This window comes from Cygnus atratus, chromosome 1, assembly GCF_013377495.2.
Source record: "Cygnus atratus isolate AKBS03 ecotype Queensland, Australia chromosome 1, CAtr_DNAZoo_HiC_assembly, whole genome shotgun sequence".
In the NCBI taxonomy this organism is placed as follows: Eukaryota; Metazoa; Chordata; class Aves; order Anseriformes; family Anatidae; genus Cygnus; species Cygnus atratus.
Window position 1 is genome coordinate 164,782,116 of NC_066362.1, and position 26,544 is coordinate 164,808,659.

The 26,544-nt window shown below is 38.8% G+C and overlaps 1 protein-coding gene across 2 annotated transcripts in view; it reads left to right on the plus strand.

Moving 5' to 3' along the window:
- TBC1D4 (TBC1 domain family member 4) overlaps positions 1–26,544 on the plus strand; it is a 109,447-nt gene that overhangs the window by 55,299 nt on the left and 27,604 nt on the right. For both annotated transcript variants that reach the window (XM_035561289.2, XM_035561290.2), the window contains exons 2-10: positions 8,037–8,639; positions 10,090–10,179; positions 13,821–13,925; positions 16,750–16,882; positions 18,818–18,909; positions 19,707–19,817; positions 20,432–20,551; positions 24,080–24,154; positions 25,173–25,399. In XM_035561289.2, coding sequence (XP_035417182.1) covers positions 8,037–8,639; positions 10,090–10,179; positions 13,821–13,925; positions 16,750–16,882; positions 18,818–18,909; positions 19,707–19,817; positions 20,432–20,551; positions 24,080–24,154; positions 25,173–25,399 — 1,556 coding nt within the window. The remainder of the gene's footprint in view (positions 1–8,036; positions 8,640–10,089; positions 10,180–13,820; positions 13,926–16,749; positions 16,883–18,817; positions 18,910–19,706; positions 19,818–20,431; positions 20,552–24,079; positions 24,155–25,172; positions 25,400–26,544) is intronic.

Consider the following 26,544-nt stretch of genomic DNA (forward strand, 5'->3'; position numbering starts at 1 on the left):
AGTACACTAAGTGCAGGTGGGTTAGAGACATACTAAGCAATTCATCTGTTATTCTTTTCATTTATGATAGTATTTCTCTTGGCTGCGAATCCTTGTTTCAGTAAAACTGAAGATAGTTGGTATTCCCTCAGCACAAAGTCAGCTGATGGAGACAAATTCTTCTGTTCCAGTTTCTAAATATCTCTAGTGTAAACAAAGTCAACAAATCGATTGTGTGACTGCGTAAATTGAATCTCTCTGAGTTGGTCTTTTCTCTTTTTATGAGAGATGCATTTTTAATAGTGAATACTTCTGGCGTGTTGCCATCAGTGTGTGATGCAGCAGACTGCTATAGATTTAGATGTACAGAAGGTCTGGATGATCAGTGCTTGTACTAACTGGATGGGGCTAAAAACACTTACATCAGTGAAACTAGCAGTAAAGAGGTTTTCTTCCCTCTCCCACTCCTCTTTCTGGTTGTGACAGGTTATGGATATATGAAATTTGGCTGGTATTTGGATGTGCTTTTACAGAAGATAAAAACTTTGCCTCAGTGTTGAATGCTTCATATGTAGCAGGATATGATATGTGGCTTATTTTGTCTCTGTGTTTCACTGCAGTGGCTCAGTTCTCTTCTCCTGTCTTGTGGATGTGCATCTTAACGCTGGCTGGAAGGGGAGGGATGTCTGTATGGCTGCTGTACAAAAACTCCTGTTATTTTCTCGTACAGCACTGTTTTCTGATCAGTAGATGTCGAACTTCCAATGAAAAGCAAAACATGGAGTATGGATTTGTAGATAGGGTCTTGTCTCTCTTTATATTCCTCTCTTTCATTTCTATTTGTTTTCAAATACACGGAGACAGAGCATTAGTGGGCCTGTAGCTATTCAAACCCGAGCTTCCCGCCCCAAGTCAGGAAATGCCTGGCTTTGGAAGCACAACGGCTCTGCGCTGAGCCCTGCCTGTGCTGCTGCCTTCCCACGAACAGAGCCTGAGGAAATACCTTGAATTCACCACCAGCAGATCTTTCTGCTCGCACTTTCACAGGAATCTGTTCTCGAGCGCTCGTGCTTGCTGCTCCACGCTTCAGTGGCGGTTTTGCTTGAACATGCCTCTGCTTCTGAGCTGGAACCCGCGCCAGAAGGTACCGATGGCTCAGCGCACGCGGGGTGTTCACCCTTCTCCTTTCTCGTGGCGTGTCAGAAACGGTCTGGCACGAGGGCGAGCTGGGTGGTTGGTGCCGAGCTGCTTCACTGCTTTGAAAATAATCGTCTTACTAGAACTGCTGTCATTAAGGAGCTGGAGCTATTAGGCATGTTTGTTAGATTAGGCCTTCACAGCCATGCTGATGGTTTTCAGCCTCGCACTAAGAAGAGGGGCTCTGCTTTGTTGATAAACTCCAGGCAGAAATTTGCCATATAGAAACTAGAAACAAACTAAAAAGAGTTGCAGCATAATGAAATTCTCTCTAGCTGTGGATATGAAAATATCCAGCAAGTGAATTTTGTTTTTCTTTGCAATATTCACAGAGCAAAAGTTTTAAGTTTCACTTTAAATTGAAAGCACTGCTGGGCAGCTATTGCTGGGTGTGTTTGTACATTAGTCCTCCAGCAAAAACAGGGAGCTCCACCTTTGTTCGGTGAAGGCTGTTGTAAATTCAAAGGAAGTATGTTTTTTAAAGCTTTAACTTCTGTCACTGCTATTCAAGACAGCGTGCAGTATCACCATGGAGATACTCTGCCTAGAGTTATGACAAAGAAAAAGCACAGAAGAAAGCTGCTAAATGCTGCAGCATGCATGATTTAGTAGGCTTGATAGACTCTCTATTTTACAACTTCAAGGTATGGATGACAAACACCTAAGTTTCTTGTTCTTTTTAAAGGAGGTTTGATAAAGTTGGAATTTATTTTAGCAAAAATCTAGTTGCATGACATGAGAAGACTTGATAAGAAAGTTTCAATTTGGTGTTAAATATTTTCCTGTGGTCTTTTACTGACTTTTTCATCTGACTTTATAGAACCAAAGCTTGCATTAGTTCTGTCAATTTAACTGATGTTTCCAACAGAAAAAAAGAATACATTTCTGTGTTGAACATAGTTATGCTTCTTGATATACAGTGGAATGTTTTTTGGCTGTACTGTACTCATATGCACTTTGAACAGTGTACTGTTTATGCTTGAGGAAGATATTTGTTCTCCTTCCATGACCCACTTGTAGGCCTAGTCACAAGGGACAGGGTAGGGTGGAGCTCATGAACTGCAGAGGTGGAATTATAGGAGGATAATATTAATATAGGACATATTAATGTGTATTTTTTCCAGGGTTAAGTGTTGCAGCGTTATTCCAATCTAGCTGGCCAAATAGCTGATGCACTGCAGTAGCTCTAAGGTCTATAACCAATGTTGTGGGTACAAGGTACAAATGGAATAGGTTGGAGGACCATTTGGATAAAATTGATGCAGTTACTAGTTTCAGCTTACCAAAACTCTACAGCCTAGTAAACAGAGTTAGAGAGAGTTTAACTCCTATCACTCTTTAATTCTTATGTTCAGAGCTGAATCTTACTGTAGGTGATGCAGAACTCGACTAGTGACATCCATTCTGATTTGAACACAGCTGACATCCCTTATTGAATCACCACATCTTGATTCAGATCTAACTAGGTAAAGAATGATTTATACAATTTTAGGCTACTCAAATATGCCTGATAACTGATTTAATTTGGATTCCAAAGCGGCTTTTTCCCTAATTAGACTTATTAGATCTATTGTGTTTCCCTAGAGTGAAATGTTGCCTCCTTAATGTCATTATGGAGCTCTTCTTACCTGCTTCTCACCTTTGTTTTTGCTGAACCAGGTTTTGGAGGCAGTGCTGCTCACACTGAAAACCTTTGCGGGGCTTCTGGTACAGGCCCTGAAGAAGGACTTCTGCTCTTCTGTGTCCTCTTGGCTCTAAAACATAGCTAAAGAGTCACTCTCAACTGTTAGCCTTGGAAAACATCTCAGTGCCTCAGATATAATCTCAATAATTCCACTAAATTACTGAGATTTAAGATATTAATAACTATGAGCACTCTTTCAAGACGGTTAGAGTTCAAGTGCCACTGCTGTCTCCTGATAGATATGTACATCTCTCAGCATCCTGGAAGGGAGGAAAGCTCATCTGATACATGTCCATTTTGCCTGGTATCAGTTTATTAGTACCTGATAAGAGTTTAGTGTGCCTTCAGCTATTTAAGCATGAGGTCACTGCTGTGGCAGAGAAAGCTCTGTCTGTGTGCTGTTACAATGTAAACAAAAAGTAAATGTTTTGTCTAGTTCCTTCATCTAGATAATACACCATATCTACCTAGCTCTTTATGAAGCTTGTCAGGACTTCTGTTTGTTTTCTGACAAATTTTCTCTTTTTTAATTGCCTGGTGATGCGTGTGCTCCATGGTTTCTTCCTCTTTCTAAGGACCTTGTATCTTCTGTTTCAGGAGCTCCTCCTCTTCTTCTGTTAACCTTTTAAAGTGAAAAGCTAATGAACTTTTTACATTATGTGGTCAATAAATACCGTGTATTGTACAATTAATATTTAGAATGTCCGTTTAAGATGCTTATAATGTTAATTTGTATAGACGGGAATACGTCTGTCTCTAACAAGCTTTCATTGTCATCTTACTGTACTTTTTTTTTTTTTTTTTTATTGCCTCCTACTTCATGTAATAGTCTGCTACTCCTCATCAGTATAGGGAAATTTCCTGAATGATAAACACAGGCATGTTGCTTCTGGTTCCTCCTCCTGTCTTGAGAACCACTGTCCCAGCAAGGCCTATCAAGCCATTAGCTCCTACCTTTCAGCCTGAGAAGCCCTCGGCGACTCCCTCTGGGATGTAGTCATCTTCTCCTTCTCTGCCTAGCAATATTTGGAAAAAGGTGATAGGCCCTGAGACTGTGGGACTTGTAGAGAATCAACTCTTGCATTTTTCCAGGACTAGCTCCACTGGGTTTGTTGGGGCTGGAAGTATGCCTTTCACCCTGCAAATACACTGCCTATCCACTTCTACGCCAGTCTCCCAGCTTGAAGCAACTTTCCTCAAGGTTTAATGACAAAAATTCTGAGTGTGTTAGATTAGTTGTTTAAGTATTTTAAACATTTATTTTGTTTGTATATTGGTAAATGCCAAAAAACTATTTATGTGATAACTTGTTTAAACTTTTTGCTCTGCTATAATTGCTGGTAGTTTATATCCAGGAAGATCTGCAATGACCCCATGGGCTTAAGAAATAAGAATCCCATTTTTCCCCTTTGCCTGCCTAATTTCATGGGTCTGTTGCAGGGAATTACTAGAAATTCGAAACACGTTAATAAGTTTTGAACATTTTAGTAATTTATCTTCTAAATGTTACTAAACTGATTTCTAAAAATATTTAAAAGGTTTCATCCTGTTAATTCACTATTTTTAATGTCCATTCTGCTTACTCTCTCATCTAACTTTGCCCTGCAATTTCAACATTAATAGCTAATAAGCTAATATCTAAATCCAAAAAAGTTACACAACTTTGATGGTGAAACTCTTGTGACTGAGGCTTCTTGATATGTAGAGGAGCAAAATGCAAAAAAACAAACAAAAAAAAACCTCTATACTGAATAAATATTTAAAAAGCCGTGTTGGAGTGGTTGCCACCCTTGATAATTTTGTAACTTTTCCTGTATTTTGCATTTCAGGAAAACACAGATGCAAACTCTTGTTTAGATTCCACTTGACTGCAGTTACGGTGTTTTCCCAAAGTCAAAACATTAAATGAAAATATTTTAATCTGATAAGGTGCAAGTCTCAGCAAATGGCAGTGACACTTGGTTCTTGACAGGTAACATGGTCCTGGAAGGGAAGAAGGTCAGATCTAACAATATAAGTTGGCACATCAGCATTGGGATACTGTTATTCTTTTACTTTGAAGACATTAAAATCCGCATGTATAACTACAGTATGAGCTGAAAACTCTGCACTAATGCTAGGATCCCTCTATGTTGAAATGAAAATACTGTAGCTGTTCATGTGGTAGGTAGAAGTAAAAGCAATAGAGGGAGCAGGTATCATGAAATAATAATTATGGCTCACATACTAATGATTCGTAGGAGTGTTGCCAGCAGATCAAGAGAGGTGATCCTGCCCCTCTACTCAGCCCTGGTGAGGCCAAACCTGGAGTATTGTGTCCAGTTCTGGGCTTCCCAGTACAAGAGGGACATGGAGCTATTGGAGCGAGCCCAGAGGAGGGCTACGAAGATGATTAGAGAACTGTCGTACGAGGACAGGCTGAGAGAGCTGGGCCTGTTTAGCCTGGAAAAGAGAAGACTGAGGGGGGACCTCATCAATGTGTATAAATATCTGAGGGGAGGGTGTTGAGAGGATGGAGCCGGTCTCTTTTCAGTTGTGTCCAGCGACAGGACGAGAGGCAAAGTGCACAAACTGAAGCACAGGAGATTCTGGCTGAATATGAGGGGGCACTTCTTTATTGTGAGGGTGACAGAGCACTGGAACAGGTTGCCCAGAGAGGTTGTGTGGTCTCCTTCTCTGGAGATACTCAAAACCCACCTGGATGCCATCCTGTGCAATGTGCTGTAGGTGATCCTGCTTGGTAGAGGGGTTGGACCAGATGAGGTCCTTTCCAACCTTGTCCATTCTGTGATTCTGTGATTGAAGAGTATTGATGATGTAGAAAAGACAAATAAAACCAAGTGGTACACAGCAGAATGGTAGTTCTTTTTTTTTTTTTTTTTTTTAAAGTAGGATTATAACTACATAAAATTCCATGTTTGTATCTGTGTGGGAGATTCCAGGAAAAGAGGGAAAAGAGGGGATAGGGAATCCTGCTGTGGTATAGGTGCAAGTCTCTTGTCCCCAGCCTTTTTGGATGTTTGTTGGCAAATGAGGTAGGGATAGGATGCATAAGGAGGCTCTCAGGTATTATTTGTAAGACTTCAGAATTTCTTCTCTGGTCTCTATTGTGGAATTTACGAGCAAGTGACAAAACCCAGTTATTGGAGTGGTAGTCATGGCATGCTTTTTAAAAATCCAAATAGCTGAATGAAGAGCTGGCATTGCTTAATCCAATTAATCCTGCTTAAACTGCAGGGAAGATTTGTTTTTGAATAGAATTATTATTTGTCACTGTACTTTGAATAAAATATAAGTAAATTGTACTGTATCACATTTTGGATTTAAAAAAGGGAAATTTAATTAAAATTCAGCTAGCTTGTGAACTTTGCTAAAATCAAGAGCTAAGGGATTTAAACTTTAGAGTGTCTTTAAGCACAAACCATTGAAAGAATGAGAAGAAAAATGATCAGTGAAAAAGATGTATCTCAGAAGATGAATCAGCATGAGATTTGTCTATGTCCAGCTGAGCTGGACAATGGTAAATGGTAATGCTGGACAGTGGGCAATGGTAAAGCAGCCATCAGTGAGAACGAGTAAAAAGATTAAGTACAGTCTACTGCCTGCACCGTATCAAGCCTAACTTTTGGCGTCGTTGAAAACTGAGATGATGATGTCTATAGGGACGAAAGCCAAATGGTCAGTAGAACATAGAGTAATTGAACTTTATTTTGAAGCAAATGAAGTGGAAGCAGGTTTGAGTTGAGGAGAAGTGTGTAATGGGATATAGGGGTTAAGACAAGGTAATTTTCTACTATGACTTGCAAAAGTATTGGCTTATAAGATCACTGCCTTATTAGCAAGTTCCAGATGGTATTGTGACTGGAAGAAAAAGATACTGTAGGAAACATGGTTTATTTACTAAGGTGTGACTTCAGAGTTATCTTCTCTTTTTTTTCTTTTTTTCCAAAACTTTGAAAGACATTTTCAAATATTATACAAGTGAGGGAAGGCTGTATGGTATACAACATACACTATTTATTGATTGTTGGATTAGGTGAGCGTGGAGAACTGACTTGTTTTGTGGTGAAACTAGGGTAGATATCATCCCTTGATCTTATTGTAACTAGCAGCCTTCCAAATGTGTGTGCCATGACGCCATTCATTATTTTGTCTGCCAGAGGTGAGACCTGGGTTAAGCAGAGGTGTGTACTGTTGAAAGAGGAACTAGAATCACTCTGGTCACCTGTCAGTAGCGTTGGATGAGTCTTGGCTTTTTTCAGCGAAGGCAAAATGAAAAAGGAACTTGTATATTAAATATGCCGATACTGAAGGCAGACATCCTTCAAAGTGATTGGGATAAAATGGAGGAAGAGCCTCGTGGCCTTAAAAGACTGGGTGATACAGGTCTGAAATGGAGAGTTTCTGCCACAGTGATGTGCAGTTTGGCCTTACAGAGCATAGCAGGAAGCTGTAGGCAAGAACAATGGTGGAGAAGAGAGATCTGGGTGTTCTTAATTGTGTGATGACTGAGAAAGCAGGGAAATGAGACCCTAAAGTAAGCTCTGTCATAGGATGGACTAGGTAAAGCTTTTGTAGTAGATAATAAACGAGAGCTAATGCTGTCATGTACATGCTCTCTCAGATGTACGTGGTACTTCTGTAACATTTCCATATGCTTGCTGTCTGTATCACAGAATTGCCAGTTGAAACTGATGGGCATTACTGGTCTCTCTCCGTGCACAAAATGTGGTTTCCACAGCTGTCCTAAGAACAGAATGTCTGGCTCTGCAAAATGAAAGTAAAGAAACAATGACGGCCCTCTGCAAAACACATCAGCAAGAGACACTGATGTAGGAAGAGGGCTGCAAAAGAGAGAAGGCAGTATAAGTAAAAGGAAAAAATATGTAAACATTTGTCAGTAGACTCTAAGCTCATTGCTCTGGTAATTTAAAACCTTAGATTCTAAAACAATTTATAGTATTTTTACTGAAACTTTTTTGCTTTGTTCCCACTTCATTCTAAATTTTGCACAGGCAATTTCTGTACTATGTTTATGTTGTCAGCCAAGAAGCTAGTGCACTGTACTGAAGAAATAACCTGTGAGGATATTTACAGTAACATTTTTTTGGGGGGGATACCACTGTCTATTATCTCATTCGTGTCTGCTAAAGGGATCTTTTAATCTATCCCTTAGGTTCCTGATGTCATCAGCAGCATAAGACAAGTCTCCAAAGCAGCACTGAAAGAAGATGCCAAACCAAGTAAAGATAGTGAAGATGCCTTCTATAACTCTCAAAAATTTGAGGTCTTGTACTGTGGAAAGGTGACGGTGGCTCACAAGAAGGCTCCCTCGTCATTAATTGATGATTGCATTGAGAAATTCAGCCTTCATGAGCGTCAGCGCCTGAAACTATTAAATGAACAGCGGAATAATGAGTCAAGTTTGGACTTACCCCTGTGTGAAGGAAATGTGCCATCTTCTCCATTGGATAGCCCATTTGAGGAGCTGGAGAGCCCAAATAACACCACAGAACATGCCGCGATGTTTACAATTGGCAGCCAGACCAACTTGACCAACCTGGCCAGCACACGTAGCTCATTTCCAGAGCGAATTTTAGAGGACTCTGGCTTTGATGAGCAGCAGGAGTTTCGTTCCCGGTGCAGCAGTGTCACTGCAGTTATGCAAAGAAGGGTTCACGATGCAAACCTGAAAATACAGCCACGCAGAAGACATGCAAGTGCACCCAGTCATGTTCAGCCCTCCGATTCTGAGAAGAACAGGACAATGTTGTTTCAGGTGTGTCCTAGGATGAGCGATTTCATGTTGGTTTTGTACATCATCTTCACCTGTGCAGTTTGAAGCTGAGACAAGTCTTGTAAGACTTATCTTCCATGTATTATTTTACATCTTATTTTAGCATGGATTCGGTATAGTTTCATGATTTGTCAGAAATATTTATGCATATGTTCATAAATGATTGAAACACAATTAGGAACAACACTTTAAGGAAACCAGCATGACTCATGAGTGCAGGTAAATTTTAAGAAAAAGGAATTGCTCATGGACAAGAACAGAATTTCAAGGGGCAGAGCTGACTTTCATATGTGATCCTGGTTCATCTGTGCTGGTGAGATCTAGGACTTAGCTGAAAAAAGTATTTTATTCGAAAAGATAATCCATGAAGATTTTCTTATGAACAAATCATCTTTTCTGTATGACTAAAAAGAAGCCCCAAAGTTCACAGCCTTATGTTTGAGCCAGCTCTTTATAATTTGCACTGATGTCAAACTGTTCTCATCTGTCTTTCCCACATGAGTAGTCAAATGTCTCTGCTTGCACTGAAGGTTTCTTGCTTCAGACCTCGGAGTTCTTTCTTCTCTTGCCTGAATTGTATTTGACATCTTCAGAGCTTGTACTGAGAAAACAAAAGGACACTTAGAGGAGGTGACCCATAAAAGGAAAGATCTTTGGAACTTAAAATAACAGAGAGCTAAATGCTTGAGTTTTGTCATTCGATTTGCATTAAAGATCATTCTTGCCTTTCATTCTCTTGGGGAAATGCTAACTGAAGTGAGAATGCATTGCCCTTTGGAAAGCCGCAGCTATCCCTGGTAATGAAAAGATTTAGCTGTAAAACTCCTGAAGCTCTGTGGAGTAAGTTCCATACACTTGCAAAGCAGTTTGGGAAAGCTGAAGGATTTGTAGCAGAACCTCCACTTTCTCAGTCAGAATTGTTACAAAAACTTAAAGTATCACCTTAAGATCAGCATAGTTTCTCAGTTGATCTATGGAATAGCTGTTATGGTGTTGGGTTTGTTTTAAATCAAAACCACCCACAAATTCTATAGTTTTGCTGATTTCTATATTGGACCTTATAATTTAGCCACACTGTTTGCTAAAGGTTTTGGTATTATCTGCCAAGCATGTGATCTTTTGACAAAAATAATTCAAAATTATAAAAAACAAAACAAACAAAAAAAAACAAAAAACAAGAAACCCAAAGCCTCTTTCCAAATCTTTTTTCCTATTGAATTGAGTGTATTGTTCTGAAATACTCTTGCTCAATCGAGGCTAAATTATGGCACCCTTATTCCTGCTGAGTGAGCTGGTATGCTGAAGGTACTTTATGTGAACAAGAAAGGGCTAGATTTTGACATTTTTATTGCTGCTGACACTGTGCCCTGTGCCTCCAAAACAGTCATAAACTAGACTTTCTTATTTTTCTCTTTTTTTTTTTTTTTTCAAGGTTGGAAGATTTGAAGTTAACCTCATCAGTCCAGACACCAAATCTGTTGTGCTTGAAAAGAATTTTAAAGATATCTCCTCATGTTCTCAGGTAAGCATTAATAAGAAGCAGAGTATAGATTATCAGAAGAAAAGGAATCGATTTGTTCTTCAGCTTGGTTGCCTTGCTAACATACAGGAAGCAGAAAAAAGAAATGTGGAGGTTTTTTTTAGCATTCTGTCCTGCTCTCCTTTATTCAGTCTCAAAGGCCACTTTTAAATATTTTATCCTCTTTGTCTAAATCACAACAAATGAAAATAGATTGCTGCTTTGCCCCATTTGCTCCTTAATTTAAAAATAGGGTGGATTTGGGGAGATTGTGCAGGTTTGTGATGCAAGCCCCGCATCATGTTTGACAGCAAAATGTTACTGACTTCTTTGGGGAGTACAACAGAAGAAATTGGATATTAAATTATGATTGCATAATTTTTGTGCAATATCTACTTGAAACTGCTACCAGATGAGCGCAATCCTGATTTGAATAACAGCTCTCACTATTATAATTTTTTGCCATCACTACTTCAAGTCTGCTGCAGCTGCTTATGAAGCAATGTCATTCCGAAAGAGCTTAAATACAGAAAAGATGAACACAGAATAATCAATGTGAGATGCAGTAGTGGTAACTTTGATCGTTGGTCAGAAAGCTAAGTATAAACTGTTCTGCTTTGTGAGAGCATTGGATTTACTTTGGTAGTAGCTTAATCTCCATTTAGGATGTTCTGGGAGTGCTGTCTCTGAATTGCTGATCTGAAAGCCTCGGGAGTGAAGGGAGGAGAGCATCAGATCAGTCCTCCAGAAAAACAGCAGTTTACCTACATCATTTCTTCTGGAATATATGGTAATAGATGAACCTAGGTTTCTCCAGTATACATGTGTCTCATAAAAAGTGAAACATCAGGGCTGAGGGATTTTTCTTTCTGTCTTGTTCATCAGCTGTTACTTCTGGTACTTTCTGTTTTAAGGTCTTTTTTTTTTTTTTTTTTAACCTTCTGCCATTCCCTATGCAGGTGCATCACTTCAGGCCACCTTAAACGTTATTATTGTAGTTTAAAGTATGCTTTCAGGCATACTCTAAACCTTCCTTTCACCCCCAAGTGCTTTCATTTTAATGCTAATAACAAATTTGCTCTTGCATAACTGTGCTACAAATGCTAATACAAATTAAGAACTGGTCAGTACTTCTGAATCAAGTGGAGCCTTAAACTATCAACTTATAGGCCCAGGTCCTTATGTAGAGTCTAACTACAACTCATGTTGCTGCTGAGAGTGGAGAAAGGCATATGCAAATACAGAATGGAACAATGATCAAACAATTGCCTACTAATAACTTTATAATAAATACAGATCAGAAAGATTCTCAAAGCAGTGGTATGGAGAGCAAAACTTGCAGATGGTTGAGTCTTCCTTCCACCTGCCCGCCCTTTGTGGGTGTATTGAGCGCAGTAAAAGTGACACTTCAATTTTACATGCTTGTAACAGGGAAACAAAATTCCTAAGTGCAGAAAACATTTTTCAGCTAACTTTAAAGTGTGATGGAGACCAGCAAGATCATTGTAGACCTTTGACACCTAGCTTTTCCTTCAGTAAAATAACTGTGTGCAGCCAGTAGTGTCAGGTAATGCTGCATGTTGGGTTTTGGAGGTGGAAGATTAGATTTCACTTTCATTTGGAGCAAAGCTTTTGTTATTTTGCATGCTTGAATAACTCAAACAGGCACTGACAATACTGTGGGTTCTTCATTTAATGCAAGAGATACTTTAGAGAAGTCTTTTTTTTTTTTTTCTTTTTCTTTCTATGTTCAATAGAAATGAAACATTTAATTTGTTCAAGGCTAAGGATTTGGTTGCTCATCAGTCTTTCTTTTAAGCATTCAGTGCTAGCCACAGGGCTTCTCTGTTGTGGATTTATGGGGAAGCTATTTACTGCATATTGTGAGACTGCAGCTTAGCAATGTTTGTTCTTCTGAGCTTCAAGAATGATGAAAAAGAGATGTTCTCTTCAGCTTGCATTCTGGATTCTTTTAGTCTGGCCTAATAAATTTATTTTATTCTATAACTTAAGTATGGTTGATTGGCTGCATTCAGTTCATTATCCACATTTTTGCATAATTGTCAAAGCAGCAGAATGGATGATAAATCCCTGTGTGTGCTGGTGAAGCTCAGCTATCAGACATCTGTAGAAATATTCTTGTTTCAGCCTTGCTGACCTTGAGAGAACTGAGAAAAATGAGAAAGGTATGTGTTCTTTTGGCATGACAAGCCAGGCCACCCCCCTCTTAAAGAAAAAGTGGTGGAGTTACTGTTAATGCTACTTACAGCTTCAGTGGTGCAAATGTCAAGTCCTTCTCCCCACCACATGTTCTCCCATGCAGCCTGACAAATCTGACAGCAGGAAATATGCTCAGGCACTGTCAGCAATGAGGGAACCAGCATCTCTCCCATCCGCCTTAAGTAAATACAGTTTTCTTGCAAAACAAGGCAACAGTTCGCCCTTATAGAGATGAACATATGCGTATACATCTGTTCTTTTTCATTTTCTGCCTTTGAAGGCTTTGCATGTTAGAGGAAAATGGGTTCAGTTAAATCAGAATTGATGTGGACTACAGTAAAATAATGGCATTTGTGCCATCATAGGTGGTCTCTGTACTTAAGTTTCGCCTAAGCAGCACAAATGTAACCTCTGGAATTTTGTTTTTAGTTTTAAAATCTACTGGGATTAGTGACAATATGTTCAGTCTGTCACGTAGTATGTTACCAATTTTGTCTAGAGTGTTTTCTGTACACACAGGCAAGTTGTTTTGCCTCCTCCCCTCTTTTGCTATATAGGTGTTTTCTTTGGAGATAGATCCAAGCAGCTGAGTTCTGCTTTCTGTCGTATTTGAACTTGAGGAATTAGGCTTTCTTTTGGAGAGAATCTGCTATTACCATACTTAGACGATAAAAACATTGGCAAGAGCTTTAACAATAGTGAGTCATGTTCCATGAATCGAGACTGGGAATATAGTGCTTCTTAGGAAGCAGCTCTCTTTGATCTTCTCAGTGCTGTTTTTAGCAAGGCAACATTCCTTCTCAAACAGTTAGACTAGCAGTTAGATCTTGAAATAAAACATCGGTAGTAACGAGTAGTAATTCTTGAAACTTCTGGTATGTAACTCAGTCTCGAAACAAAGAATTTAAGAATCCACTTGTAATTCTACATGCCACCGCTCATTCTGTGCTCCTTTTGGTGTAGTCCAGGTTTGCATTGCAGGAAAGAGAAGATCCGTCACTACTTTGATGCTCCTCCGGTCCCATGTTTTAGTGTGGGCTCACTGCATCCAACTTTCACTGCAGCGGCAATTCCAAATACAGCCTAGGACTGTTTCATTGGCTGCCCATTCAGTTTCCTCTATTAGAGGACATTCAGATCCAGATTTATTGCTGTATGACTTTTGTTTATCTCATGTTAGGAGCTCTATTACCTTCTTAATGCAAAAAAACAATTAATGAAAAATTAACTGTTGTAGTTGTGTAATAGATCATTAGGAGGATGTATTTATAGTTTCTCAATTTTTTGTGTTGGCAAGTGTTGGAGTCTGGTCACTTTTTTTTTTTCATTTTGGAAACCAAGGTGTTTGTAAAGTAGTTCATTAGTGCTGTTTTTAAACTCTTTTAAACTCCTTTTTAAACTTTTTGTTTGTTTGTTTTGTTTAGGGTATAAAACATGTTGATCACTTTGGCTTCATTTGCCGGGAATCTGTTGAACCTGGGTTAAGCCAGTATGTTTGCTACGTGTTCCAGTGTGCAAGTGAGTCTCTGGTGAGTATAAAAGTTAGCTATCCTAACTTTTCCATTGGAGCATGTCTAAAGCATTTCCTAAGCCATGGGAATCTCTGCTCTGCTATATCAGCTGAGACTCAGTGATCACATGTTCTAAGGTGTGAGATCTCAACTATGAATTTGAAAATAAGAAAAAGAAAACACATACATTCTGTTCATATATAGCCTTATCCTGGTACTCTACCATGTGGTTATTAGTAACAAATGGAAAGAGTCCAGATGGATGAGTTCACACGCAGGCTGCAAGCATATTTGGACTTTGTATTTGATTTTAACTCTTGCATTTCTGATTGTTGAGACACTTGGTTGCCTGTTAAATACACAATTACATGTATTGAATCAGTAACAAAGCTGATGATTAAACCCAAACAGACTTTTCCGGGTAGGGTTTCAACTACTGGCCTGATCCTGCATGTGGCTTCTGTGTTTTTGCTGTAGTCTCTCTTGTTCCTCAGGAGAGGAAAATAACAGCATCTGATCAAAGAAGCAGAAAACCTAAGTTCACACATGTTATGTGTGGATGTATCCAAATGAAAAGTCCAATGGGCATTTGATGAAGTATGTATCAATGAGTTGAGGATTTCAGTGACAGCGATTTAACTGATAGAGATAGTTTAATAATGTGAGACTTACAGGAAATTATTCTGGCTACTGCATTTTTATTTTGAACTCTGACACTTAAAAAGAAATTGGTTTCTGTTCCGAAACATATTTGCTACTTATGGCTGTGCTAACAGCTGTTAACTCTTTCAACTAAACTTAAAAATCACCTTTCTACCTAGCTGAAAATGTGATTTCTAAATCCGGTAGCCAACTTGAGAGTTGATAGATTTATGTCAGTAAAGCTTCTAACAAGTAATGTCCCTAGGTGTACGATGGTAGCTGAGGCTGTGCTTTTATCAGGATAAGAGTTTGTTATGAGATCAGCTGACTCTTTGTACTAACATGAGATGTTACACCTGACTTATTGATAAATCTGACCATGAATAATTTAGTTCAAAGATGCTTAAAATGTGGTGTATAAAGAAAACACATATCTATGAATCCTTTTACATAGTCAGCTACTGCTGTATGTGGGTACGTCCACATTGCAATACGAAATGAACAAATTCTTTGACACTAGCAGCAGCGCAGAGCTGTAAAAAACAAGAGCTGTCTGGATTCTACACTGCCAGACTATGTTAGTAGTCTTGTGCATATTGGCTCTAAACCTAGCTACATCCTGTGCTACAGTTCTCATGATTTCAGTGTGGTCAGAATCTATGCGCTTAGCGCTGTCCTGTGTATCTTCCATTCAAGATATCTTTGCTAACTTACATTTAAGAATTACATATCAGCATTACAAGATGGACATTCATATTTCAACGGCCTGCCTTATTGCTAAGAAGGGAGAGCATTGAGGAAATACTTGTAGTGCTTAAAACTCTTTTAAAAAATCATAAATCAGGCCACAATTAATTCAAGTTTCCACATTCAGGTGCATTTATTATATTTTATTTTTGCAACTGACAGACCTTCAAAAGAGCTTGTATATTTTCAATGTTAAACTGCATGATTTTTGTCTCACGTTTCAGCTTTCTTCAACCTTTTTATACAGTGCAACAGGTAAGATCAAGGACATGATTCTGAAGTAGAATACTTATTTCTTTTCAAAGGTTGTCTTCAATCTTGCCTCCTTCTTTCCATGCTAATGCAAAGACATGGGTAAACAGCTTTTAATAAGGATTGTGTTGCCCTAAAATACAAACACGGAAACTCCAAGTGCTTTGTAGTATATTTGAATGGGTGAGGAGAAATCCTGTCAACTTTTGACCTTTCTATGTGTGGGAACATAGCACTACTATATTTATGGTAGTGGAAGAGAAAAGATCAGGGCAGACTGCAAGGTAAGTCAGCAGTAATTATAGATGAGTTATTGGTTGCAGTGAAGCTGGTGGCCAGTCTGGTAGTCTTTTGGTCTGGAGAAAAGTGAACTGCTGTGGGAAGCTCCTGGCTGCCAGCAGGAGAGGTCTGTGGGGTTTTGTGCTAAAATAATTGAGAAGGAGTAAGTGCAGGAGAAACTCGAAGCTAAAGAAAAGAAATGAAAGTTTTTTTTCTATTTAGTCAGTAACCTTGAGTTGCTGCAGTATGATTTACAAAATCACAGTTTCTAAACGAACTTTAAGATGGTGAGCATCCATACAACTCATATTTCAGTGCAGACTATGGAAATGTAGCTTGCCAGAGAAGATTTTTTTCACGCCAAAGAGGTGGTGCAGTTCAACAGCAGAATCTTGGTAACATAGTCTGAGATCCTTGCACAATGAGTACATGATAAACTGCTTTCCAAAATTGTGGTTTTATTATCATTTTTGCTATTAATGGAAATTTACTGTACAGCTCTAAAGCTCTTTTCAAGTATACTGACGGATGAGTTTCTAGGTACCTTTTTTCTTTAGGAAATGCAGATTTTGGACATATCCCAGATGCAATGGGAGCTAGATGTGGAGGCCTTTCTAAATACATATTTCTGTCGTCTATTCTTATATGTCCTTTTACCTTTTGAAGTTCTTTACATTGCTAAGGCCTCTATAAGCACAGTAGTTGGAAGTTTCAGAAAACACATGAAAAACATCCAGTTAACACCTCGTTGCCTTCGTCTTCAGAGAATAGGCTGGGGATACAACCTTGAAATCTTTAGAAAACAACAAACAGGTTTCTTTGATTGCAAAACGCCTGTCTTCGATGTGATTTATAAACCTTATTTGATGTATATAGTGTGGATTTTTGTTTATATGCTATCTTTTTGCTCCTTCCCCTTTAGGTTGATGAGGTAATGCTTACCCTGAAACAAGCCTTTAGCACCGCTGCAGCTCTTCAAAATGCCAAGACACAGGTTAAACTGTGTGAGGCCTGCCCAATGCATTCATTGCACAAACTTTGTGAAAGAATCGAAGGTAACAGCTGAGTTTATTTTCATTTTTTTATTCTGTTTATTCTAGAATTGTTATACTATTATCATAGAATCATCATTATCATGTTCAATTTAATTATGTCAATTGTGCACTTTCAACTTATGTGATGTAAGAACAGAGGGAAAAGTACCCCAATAAGGAGGTCTTACCATCACTTTCCAGTCTGTACAGTTAAATGGAGGTGACTGTAGTAATGCTATTGCAACTGAGTGTAATACAGCTTGTATTATATATATGTACTCTTTCATTGTCATACTTCTCTTAAACTTTGAGAGCCAAAAAAACCAACAGCTCTTCCTTTTGTTATCCTGAAGATGCATTCTTTCAAAATGGATCATAAAAAGAGAGCAGTGATCAAGAAATGGTCTTTCTTTCTCATGTGTTCCTTCCTTCCTCTGTGTTGATATTTTTTGCCGTTTTTTTTTAACTTAAAAAAAAACTTTTTTGTTTTCATTCTCTTATATACTTCAAAGCGTGGTTTCCTTTCTATTATAGGAAATAAATTAAGATAGAAGATTAATATCTAATAAAGTCAAGGCAAACTACCTGACTTCAAATATGAATCCACAACCCTTTTTGATTTCTTGCAAAATACATTACAAGATAGAATTCCAAAAATATTAATTGCAGGATCCTATTTTTTGTAGTCCGATATGTCTCCATGGAAAGTGTTGTATGCAAAAAAAAAAAAAAAAAAAAAAGGGAGGGGGGGCAAGTATGTTACAATATTCTTGTATCTTCTGGTCTGGTTGCAATGATGATGACAATTACCAGCTCTCTCATTCATCAAAAGTCAATATTGCTAATTATCTCCCTCTGGTGGATGAAAAACAAACTATAAAATTCTAGTGGAGAGGCATTTTTTTAAGCTTGTGACTGATGTTTTCTGTGTTCAGCAACAGGCATTCAGAAGTGATAGACATTAACTGGGAAAGTCTTCTGTAAATGGAAAACTACAGGGGCTGCTGTATAAGGCAACATAAGTATCTTGAATATGAGCACTTGCAAGGGTTAAGTATCTGGCATCAAAATAAAATCTTTTTTGGGGTAACAAGTTGAATAACATAACAGAAATTTCTTACTTTGTACTTAGTGACTGAAAGACTTTAGTCTCCTTTTCATTTTATTTTTCTTCTTGGTTTAGAATCTAGAAATTTATCATAATGAAACCCAGGACTTCATGACTTTTGAAAATCTTTATCTGCTGTGATTGCAATTGTGTATGAATGATATCTACCCTGGGTGGAAAAACATATTTTCATCTGATTTGCTGGGGTTGTTTTCCCCTGTTTTTTTTATTTATTTATTTATTTAATATTCCTAGAATAAGGTCTGTAAGCAAATGTAGACTTTATCAAAGATAAGAATTTTTTTTTTAATTTTATTTTTTAACGTATTGCTTTTATTCAGCTCTTGCTTTTAAAGGTAATGTCTTCTGTTCTCTGGTATGACCTGCACCCTGTTCTTTCCTTGTCTAGAAATTCATATAAACTTTCAATTAAAAGCCTCTGAAAACTTCTTAGTATCTTGTGCAATGAGTATCTTTCAAGTTATATCCCTGATCTGTTTCTCTCTTCCTCCCGTCCCATACAGATGTCAGGCTTCCGTCATAGTGATCTCTCGGTACTAGGATGGCAGATGTCAGTGGGGTAGGGACTGTAACCTTATACTCAGGAGCCAGCTGCTTAGCTGCTGTTAGTTCTATTTTTACTGCTAATGAAATAAGAAAACATATGGTTTAGCAAAACCTGAATTATCTTGTATCAAGTACACCACAGGTATCCAAATATCATACATCAAACTTTTTTGAACTTAAATGCAAGTTTATACCTGTAAATTAACATATTTTTTTTTTCAAAAGTGTTTTGAGAGATCATTTGGGAGTCTAGAAGCTTTACTTTTCTTTTCTCTTCTCAGGGCTTTATCCACCAAGAGCCAAGCTAGTAATCCAGAGACATCTGTCATCACTAACTGATAATGAGCAAGCAGACATTTTTGAACGTGTTCAGGTAATAAGTTGGAAGTTATTGTCTCAAATTTGAAGAAGACAATGACAAAGTGAACTAAACATTTTTTTTGTTTTGTTTTGTTATGATGTTGATCTAGAATTCACTACTGTTCCACCAAACACCATACTGAAATAGCATGATCCAACCTAATCTAATGTATGGTACACTGCTTTCAGAACAGTTTTGGTTTCCAAATCTGCTGAAACTTTCTGTGTTCATACCCAGAGATTTTTTTTATTTTCTTTTACTGATCTTAATTCTTCATCTGTAAATATTTTTTTCCTACCTGAAAGTGATGTGGAAATGAGTTGAGTGAGATATGAAGGTATCAGGCAGGTGGTGGGCATTTTCAGAAGCTCTCATTTGACTTAAATTCTGAGGCAAAATGGTGTATACAAATGTACTCAAGTGGATCAACTACACAATAATTTAGGTTTCTAACAGCTACACTGTTTTCTAGTGGTCTCTAGAAGGGAATGCCTGTTTGATTTATGTGGGTTCTTTATTCCATTTATAAGCTTAGACAGTGACAGACAACCTTTGAAAACAAAATGTGTATTCATAAGGCCTCCTTCCCTCTTTGTCCTGCAACCTTCTCCATATGGAAAGTTTTTGGTCTGTTTTGCTTGGGAGTATGAAGCCACACAAATTATGGTGTAATACAACACGTTAATTGTGCACTCTGGCATCTGGACTGTCAATATATTAACTTCAAAGAATACATACATATGGAAATGAAAATAAGCAAATCATGACTTGAAAGACAACTTTTTTGTTTTCTTTGCTGTTCTTGACAGAAAATGAAGCCTGACAATGACCAGGAAGAAAATGAACTTGTGATCCTACATCTACGCCAACTCTGTGAAACTAAGCAGAAAACACACATTCACATTGGTGAAGCACCGTCGGTAAAGCTGAATTTTGTATTATTCCTCTCCCTCTTCCACATCCTATTCAAATGCAACCTTGAATACCAGAGGGGACTCTGCTAGAGTTCATCAGGGACAGCTGAAGCTGGGTATTATAATTGAGAGAGAACTGTGAAAGTGACATGATTTGGTTTGATTTACTGTGGCATTTCCCCCCCCCTTTCCCCCCCCCCCCCTTTTTTTTTTTTTAAAGTTTGGGGGCAGAAATGGAGGGAAAAAGACAAGCAATTATTTTTAGATCTCAGTTTCTTTACAGTGTGAGGATACCACTTCTTCTCTCCTTTTCCTTCCTCCCTGACCCCTATTCTCAAACAGCCATTCCTACGGAGAATAAAGTAAGAATGAAGAGGGCAATGGCTTCAGTTTAAACTACAAGCTTATCTAGCAAAGGAAATGGATAACAATGTTGTTAAATTGATATGCTTTTTCACGATAGTCTTAAGGGATTAAATGTTCCTTTAACTACTTCTTTTTTTAATAAAGGCCAAGGATGTGTTGTTTATTATGTAACTTGGTGCGGCTCTAGTCTTTGGAGGTCTGCAATTGCAAAAAGAATTGTCAAAGCTGAATAGTGTCCTTGTTCATTTCAACAGATTACTTCTAACAGTGCAATTCCAGAAAACACCACCAGTGGTGGCAGGTTTAAGCTTGACATTCTGAAAAACAAGGCCAAGAAATCCTTGACTAGCTCCCTGGAAAATATCTTCTCAAGGGTAAGATTAACAATTCATTGTCAGCAGTTCTCCCTGATATCCTTGACAGTAAAATCCTATCAGATTTTTTTCTTCCTCAGTCTAAATACTTTATGAAGCTAGATCACTGTTTTGAAATCTGAGGGTTATAGCTGGACTGATGGTGCCTTAACGATGCTAGAAAGCTTATGGTAGGGTCACACACACACACAGAGGAAAAATGCAACTTTCTGAAAAATGAGCATTCATTGTATGTGGCAAGTGAATTAGCTGAGCATTATCAGATGTTTTGCTTCAGAAAAAAAAAAATTACTCAGGATGGTTTTATGATCCCATAAAGGGATATATTAACTATTTTTGAAAGCGAATAAATGTCTTTACATAAACTGGAGATTTTTGTTGTTCTGAGAATTAACATTGCCTCTTATATCTAAAAGCTCATGTTGGTCATTAACAATTTTTGTACAGTAGTAGCAAAGTAGTCCTTCTGCAGGAAAAAAAACACAGTATCTTTAAAAAAAAAAAAGTGAGTTGCTCCTCTTATCAGTGCTGCTAACTAGGTGCGGTGTGGATAATTGCTGGGAATATCTCATATTAATTAGCCTTTTAAAGAAGAAATCTGAATTTCAGATTTTGCTTATTGTCCCTTGCTTAGGAGGGAGAAACCTAAAAACAGAGAAGAGGCTTATAGAGGAGTAACTAAAGAAGGCTGGGTGCCTGGGATCCTGTATGGTGTTACAGAGAAGGTGCAATGAGCTGTGATATTAAATGACAATGTTCAACTATAGTTCAAGCAGTGAAGTTAAGCTTCCGCTAGTAATTTTAAAAATACCGTGTTAAATCAAGGCTTAAGTTGCACTTTTCCTGCAGCTTGTATGGGCATGTCATAAAGTAACCTGCAATCTCGAGATGCCACAGATGTTCCCTGTAAAAGAGGCAAAACACTATTTGCCAGGGACAATCCTTAGAACAGCTTGTACTTAAGGTTAAGGGTGAATTTCACCTAGGGCTAAAGCTCACCTGGTCAAACCTGGCTTACTTTTGGTGGCAAATTTTGCACACTGGGAACTTGATTTGAGTATGGAGAGGGAGCAAATAAGAGATGTTGGTCAGAAGATACGGATAATTTCAGCAGTCTGAAATATCATCGAATGGTGACAGCTAAAGTCATGCTTCTACTGAGTCTGATTTCCTTTCCATGTCTAAAGGACATGTGACTGGAAGGTGATCTAGCTCTGATGGTGGGGCACTAACCCTGCAGTCATTGTGGAAAAGTTGAACGTCACTGGGAGCATCCCAGTAAAGCAGCCCTGCTGTATATGGACACAGTTCTGTGATTATGTGAAGGAAAAATCATTTAGAAGAAATTCACTGCTTAAGTTGAAGTCTCTCTAAAGGGAGACAGCTTATCTGTTGTTTTTGGTATAGTTTGTTCCTTTCTCACTCACAGGATCTCTGAGCCATGCTACATGTTACAGTACAAGGTTCTACTTAGTCTGTGATCTAGTTTAAGGGGACACCCAAATCTGCACTAGGGCTGTTTTAAGTTTGCCCGTTTATGAAGCAAACTTGCTGCAGTGAGAAAGATTGTCTCATCTTTTGCTAGAGATCAGGAACAGCAGTATATTGCAGTGAATCATGATGCACACAGGGATCATCACTGCAGATTTATTTAAAGGTTACACAATAGAAGAACTAGAAAAATAATTTACAGTGCAGATCAGACACTATTAATTTGGTTAGATCAGGTATATATGATTGTTTCTATACAGCGTTACTGTACATGCACTGTGTGCATTCTGAGTGATATGTGCATGCATGTGTTGTACAATGACTGTTTTGATAATTCTTACTCTTCAACAGACTACTATAACAAGCCTAATAGATCATGGTTAATTTCTAAAGGTATTTAGGCACCAAATACCCTGTGGTGTAGTGGTCCTTGCCCTTAAGTCAGCTGCAAATTGCATGGCATTAATGTAAGGGAATGCAAATTGTGCGTGACTTAACACCTTTATTTTTAAAGTATAAATAGTAACAAAGATTCTAGGAAAGAAATATATTTTATAAAATTGGCATACAGCATCTTACTGCATATAAAAAAAATAAAGATTTAAATAAAAGTCAGCAAATGTGGGGGGAGACTTAAACAGCCTCAATCTTAGCAATGTAAGTATGCAGTAACCAGGTATCTAGGAGCACTTTAAATGGGGATGGCTTTCTAGCTAGATAAATAACATCAAGTGACATTTTAAGCTACTTGAACAAGTAGCTGCTCACTGCTGACCATAGGGAAACATGCTGGGTTTTGTGCTCTGGCTTCTTACTCCCACAGGAATGTCACTTTTTCACTTGTTTGTTTTTGCTGGAATGGTCTTATTTTTGTCAGGTTTGAACTGGAAACAGGCTGTGGTTTTCTAACGAGATACCTCAGAAAAAAACAAACATTACCTCTGTTTGACCTCCTGAACACGTTTCTACTAGCCCATGTTGCACTAACCTTTGTGTTTTTCTGAATCAAAAAGCCTTTCTTACGTTGCCAAAAGCATGTGTTTTTAAAGCTAGTAAGAAACTTCTGGGTTACCCTTTGTTTTATTGTGAGAGCGTCAGTGAAGAGATTCTTCAGGCAGAGTATTCATTGGTAATGAGCTTAAATGGGATAATGTACTTAAGGGGCACTGCAAGTCTTGAAAATGAAAATAAACCTCACCAGGAAAAAGTAGGCTACATAAATGTTGCTGATGTTGATAAAACTCTGCCCTCTAGTTGCAAGTATACCAAGAAGAGCCCTTGGTCTATCTATAGTTTTCCTAAAACCCCTATTTTTTTCTCCCTGTTAAAGTATTGAAAACAACTTACTTCAGCAGTTGGTAATGCCCAGCAGCATATGTCACCCGTGTTTTGTGGGAGTTAAAGACAGAGGCTGAAGGTATTAAAAAGCATTGCTAATCTATCACCTCTTTCTGTGAAACCAGATGACTCTGAACAGGTTTGGCAAAGATCTACTAGCACTATCAATTTTGGCTCAGCATTGTCATTGAAAAGGTTTGCTTGGATCCAACCTTATTTAGTTGGACTTGCAGCAAAAGAGCACTTGTCTCAGTTTCAGTGCTTTCTTTACTTTTGCCCCGGTGGACTTAATTTGTCTGAAATCTCTGGATATGTAGTGAGATCTCTGCAATTGTAGCATATCAAGTGCATCTGATAGCTGCAGTGCAGGCACAGTATGGAAGTCTGGAGATTTTCTGACTTGACTGTTTAAGCCAACTCAGCTATTTTGCCTCAAATGGATGAAGAAATACTCGGTTGCTTAAGACAAGAGCTGTAGGGTTAAAACTCCTGGGAGTGGGGGGAGAAGATACAGTTCTGCCAGCTAAAGATTACTGCTTGCAAAATCGAGTGCTTGCCCTATTACGTGTGGTCTTCTGTCAAATGTATTGCATGCCTGAACTGTCCTGTGTTCACCTGCACAGCTGTTGTCATCTTTGTTTAACCTTTGGAAAAAGGAGAAAAAGCTTGGATTAAATTATTCACTTTTTTTTCATGTAGGGAGCCAACAGAATGAGAGGCCGCCTGGGAAGTGTGGACAGCTTTGAGCGCTGCAACAGCCTTGCTTCTGACAAAGTACGTAAGGAACTTAGTTAAAATTGGCACGCGTTCATGCATGGGTGGTAATGAAGCATAAATATGCCTCTTTTCAGTTTGAAGGAAGTAGCACAAAGCACATCAATTTACAAAACTCAAATAAGAGTTTCCACTGAGAGGCGGAGGTTGTAGAAAAGCTGGAATATATGTTGACTTGGAGCTTCAGCTTCAATCTATTGTTTGATTGCCAGTCCATTGGCTTTTTTTTTCTTTGTTTTATTTTGTTTTGTTTTCTTGTACATTTCCCTTGCTTTTACAAAAAGCAAAGTGCTTCTGGTCAGCTTCTACCTTGTTTTGCTGAAGCAATTGAAAATGGTCCTATCTCAATAAAAGGAAATGCTCTGAAGGTGAAGAATCCTTTCTGTAAGTAATAGTTGCTTTAGGGAAGTTAAAATATTGACCTAAAACCAGCTGTTGGGCATGCTTTACAGTGGCAAGGGGGCGGAATCCTGTTCACTTTCATTTTATTTCCTGTTTTCAATGTTTTTCCTCTTACATCATGTGAGGATTGGTTGCTGTTTTTCCCAGGAGATGGAGATTCTGTTATGGTTTTCCTGCCACAGTTACTCACAAACTGGCTGTGTAATAACAGCCTCTTTTCCAGGATATCGCTTTGACGGTACAGGAAGCATGCTCGTGATATGTCGAGGAAACTAGCTAAAAGCAGTTTCCCTAGTCTTTTCAGTCCCTGTGTTCTCCCGAAAGAGCCAGAAGTCTGGTAGCTGGAATGCTGATCTTTGTAAGAGGATGCCAGAGTAATTAGTATGTTTTTGTATTGTATAGAAATTTTTATTCCTCCTTTCCGTTATTTTTTTTTCCCAAGAAGGATGCTGCTGTCTTAGCGTAAGTTATCAGAGGATGTCTGCTTTGGGTGATAATTAGCATACAATAGGCCGTGACCAAGAGGGAGGAGAGGCTTTGGTGCCCCGATGCGGCGCAGGGCTGGCGGGGTTAGGCGAGCTCTTTCAGGCCTCACTCGTCCAGGACTTCCTTCCAGGACGCTTCACCGAGTGATTCTCCACCGGCCACTCCTCCGGCATCACCCGTGTCCTCGGCCTGGCAGCCGTTTCCTGAAGAGGACTCAGACTCCCCCCAGTTCAGGAGGCGCGCACACACCTTCAGCCACCCGCCCTCCAGCGCCCGGCGGAGGATAACCTTCCAGAACGGGAGGTCCCAGAGTGCCCGGTCCCCGCTCCTGCGGCAGAGCTGCGTCGAGCCGCCGAGGTGAGTCGGGGCTTGACATGCCACGGGCCTCTTCCCACCTGACATTTCAGTACACTAACTTACTATGTATTCTGTTTCTGCACTGCTCTGCGTTTATTTTTTTTTTCAACCTGTCTTCTCCACCTCCGAGTAGTTTGGTGCTTTGCAGTAACTCGCTAATCCCCAAATTAGTGGTAGAGGGGAAGCAACAATCCATCGAATTGATCAGCAGGCTGGATGCCAAGTTGGTTGGTTGTTTATTGGCCAACTTTGAGATGAGTCTTTTTGGCTGTGCCTTTTGGAGGCTGTCAGGCCTTTCAGAGAAGAGATCCCTACCACTTCTAACTGCAGAGACAGTAGCCTGAGGGTTTGCACTGGGATGAAAAAAAGCACTATCAGCTTCCAATGTCAGCTGCTGTGTTCGCCAGGCTCCTGGAGAGTATGCCCAGAATTAAAACTACTGAAGAGTCTCAAAAAACGACTTAAGGATTAAACTCCTACTGTGAACTGTGAGGCATGTGATTTCACTGTTTGCTTTTCTCAGGAGTTTCCCTCTGTAACTCCTTTTCCCTTCCCATTTGGAGGCTCTCCAACTAAATGTCATGTGGGATACGACTACGTCAGGAGCGTGGCATAGCTTGGTCAGGAGAGGTCCCCATAGTTCACTGTGGACCTGCTTGGATGTGCTTAACTTTGTCTGCATCCTGCCTGTCTGTAGTAAGTCACCGAGCAAACTGCAAAACCTTTACAAGTCTCAGGATGAATTTTCTGTGCTGGAGAAGCACTTTCTCCAAACTAATCATCTGGTGCAGTTCATGGCTGCAACTTATGCTTCTTGATGACTCTTTCTAAATATGGCTTTAAATAATGTATCACGTGCTTGGTGTCTACATTAAAATATGAGTATGAATGCCATGCTGGCTTGTAGAGAAAGACAAAGAATTTTATTCTTATGGGGGGTGAAGGGTAAGAAACCAGCTTTGAAGTAACTTTGTTACATTGTGTTTCTGAAGAGAGAACTATTTTTTTTTTTTTTTTTTTTTTTTTTTTACTGAGATAAACTTTGGTTATTTTTTTTTCCACTTTCCATGTTGTATGCAAACAGGAAGCCCTGGCAGTTCAAACTGAAGGACTTGCTGACTTCACTTCTTTGTAATAACTTTAAA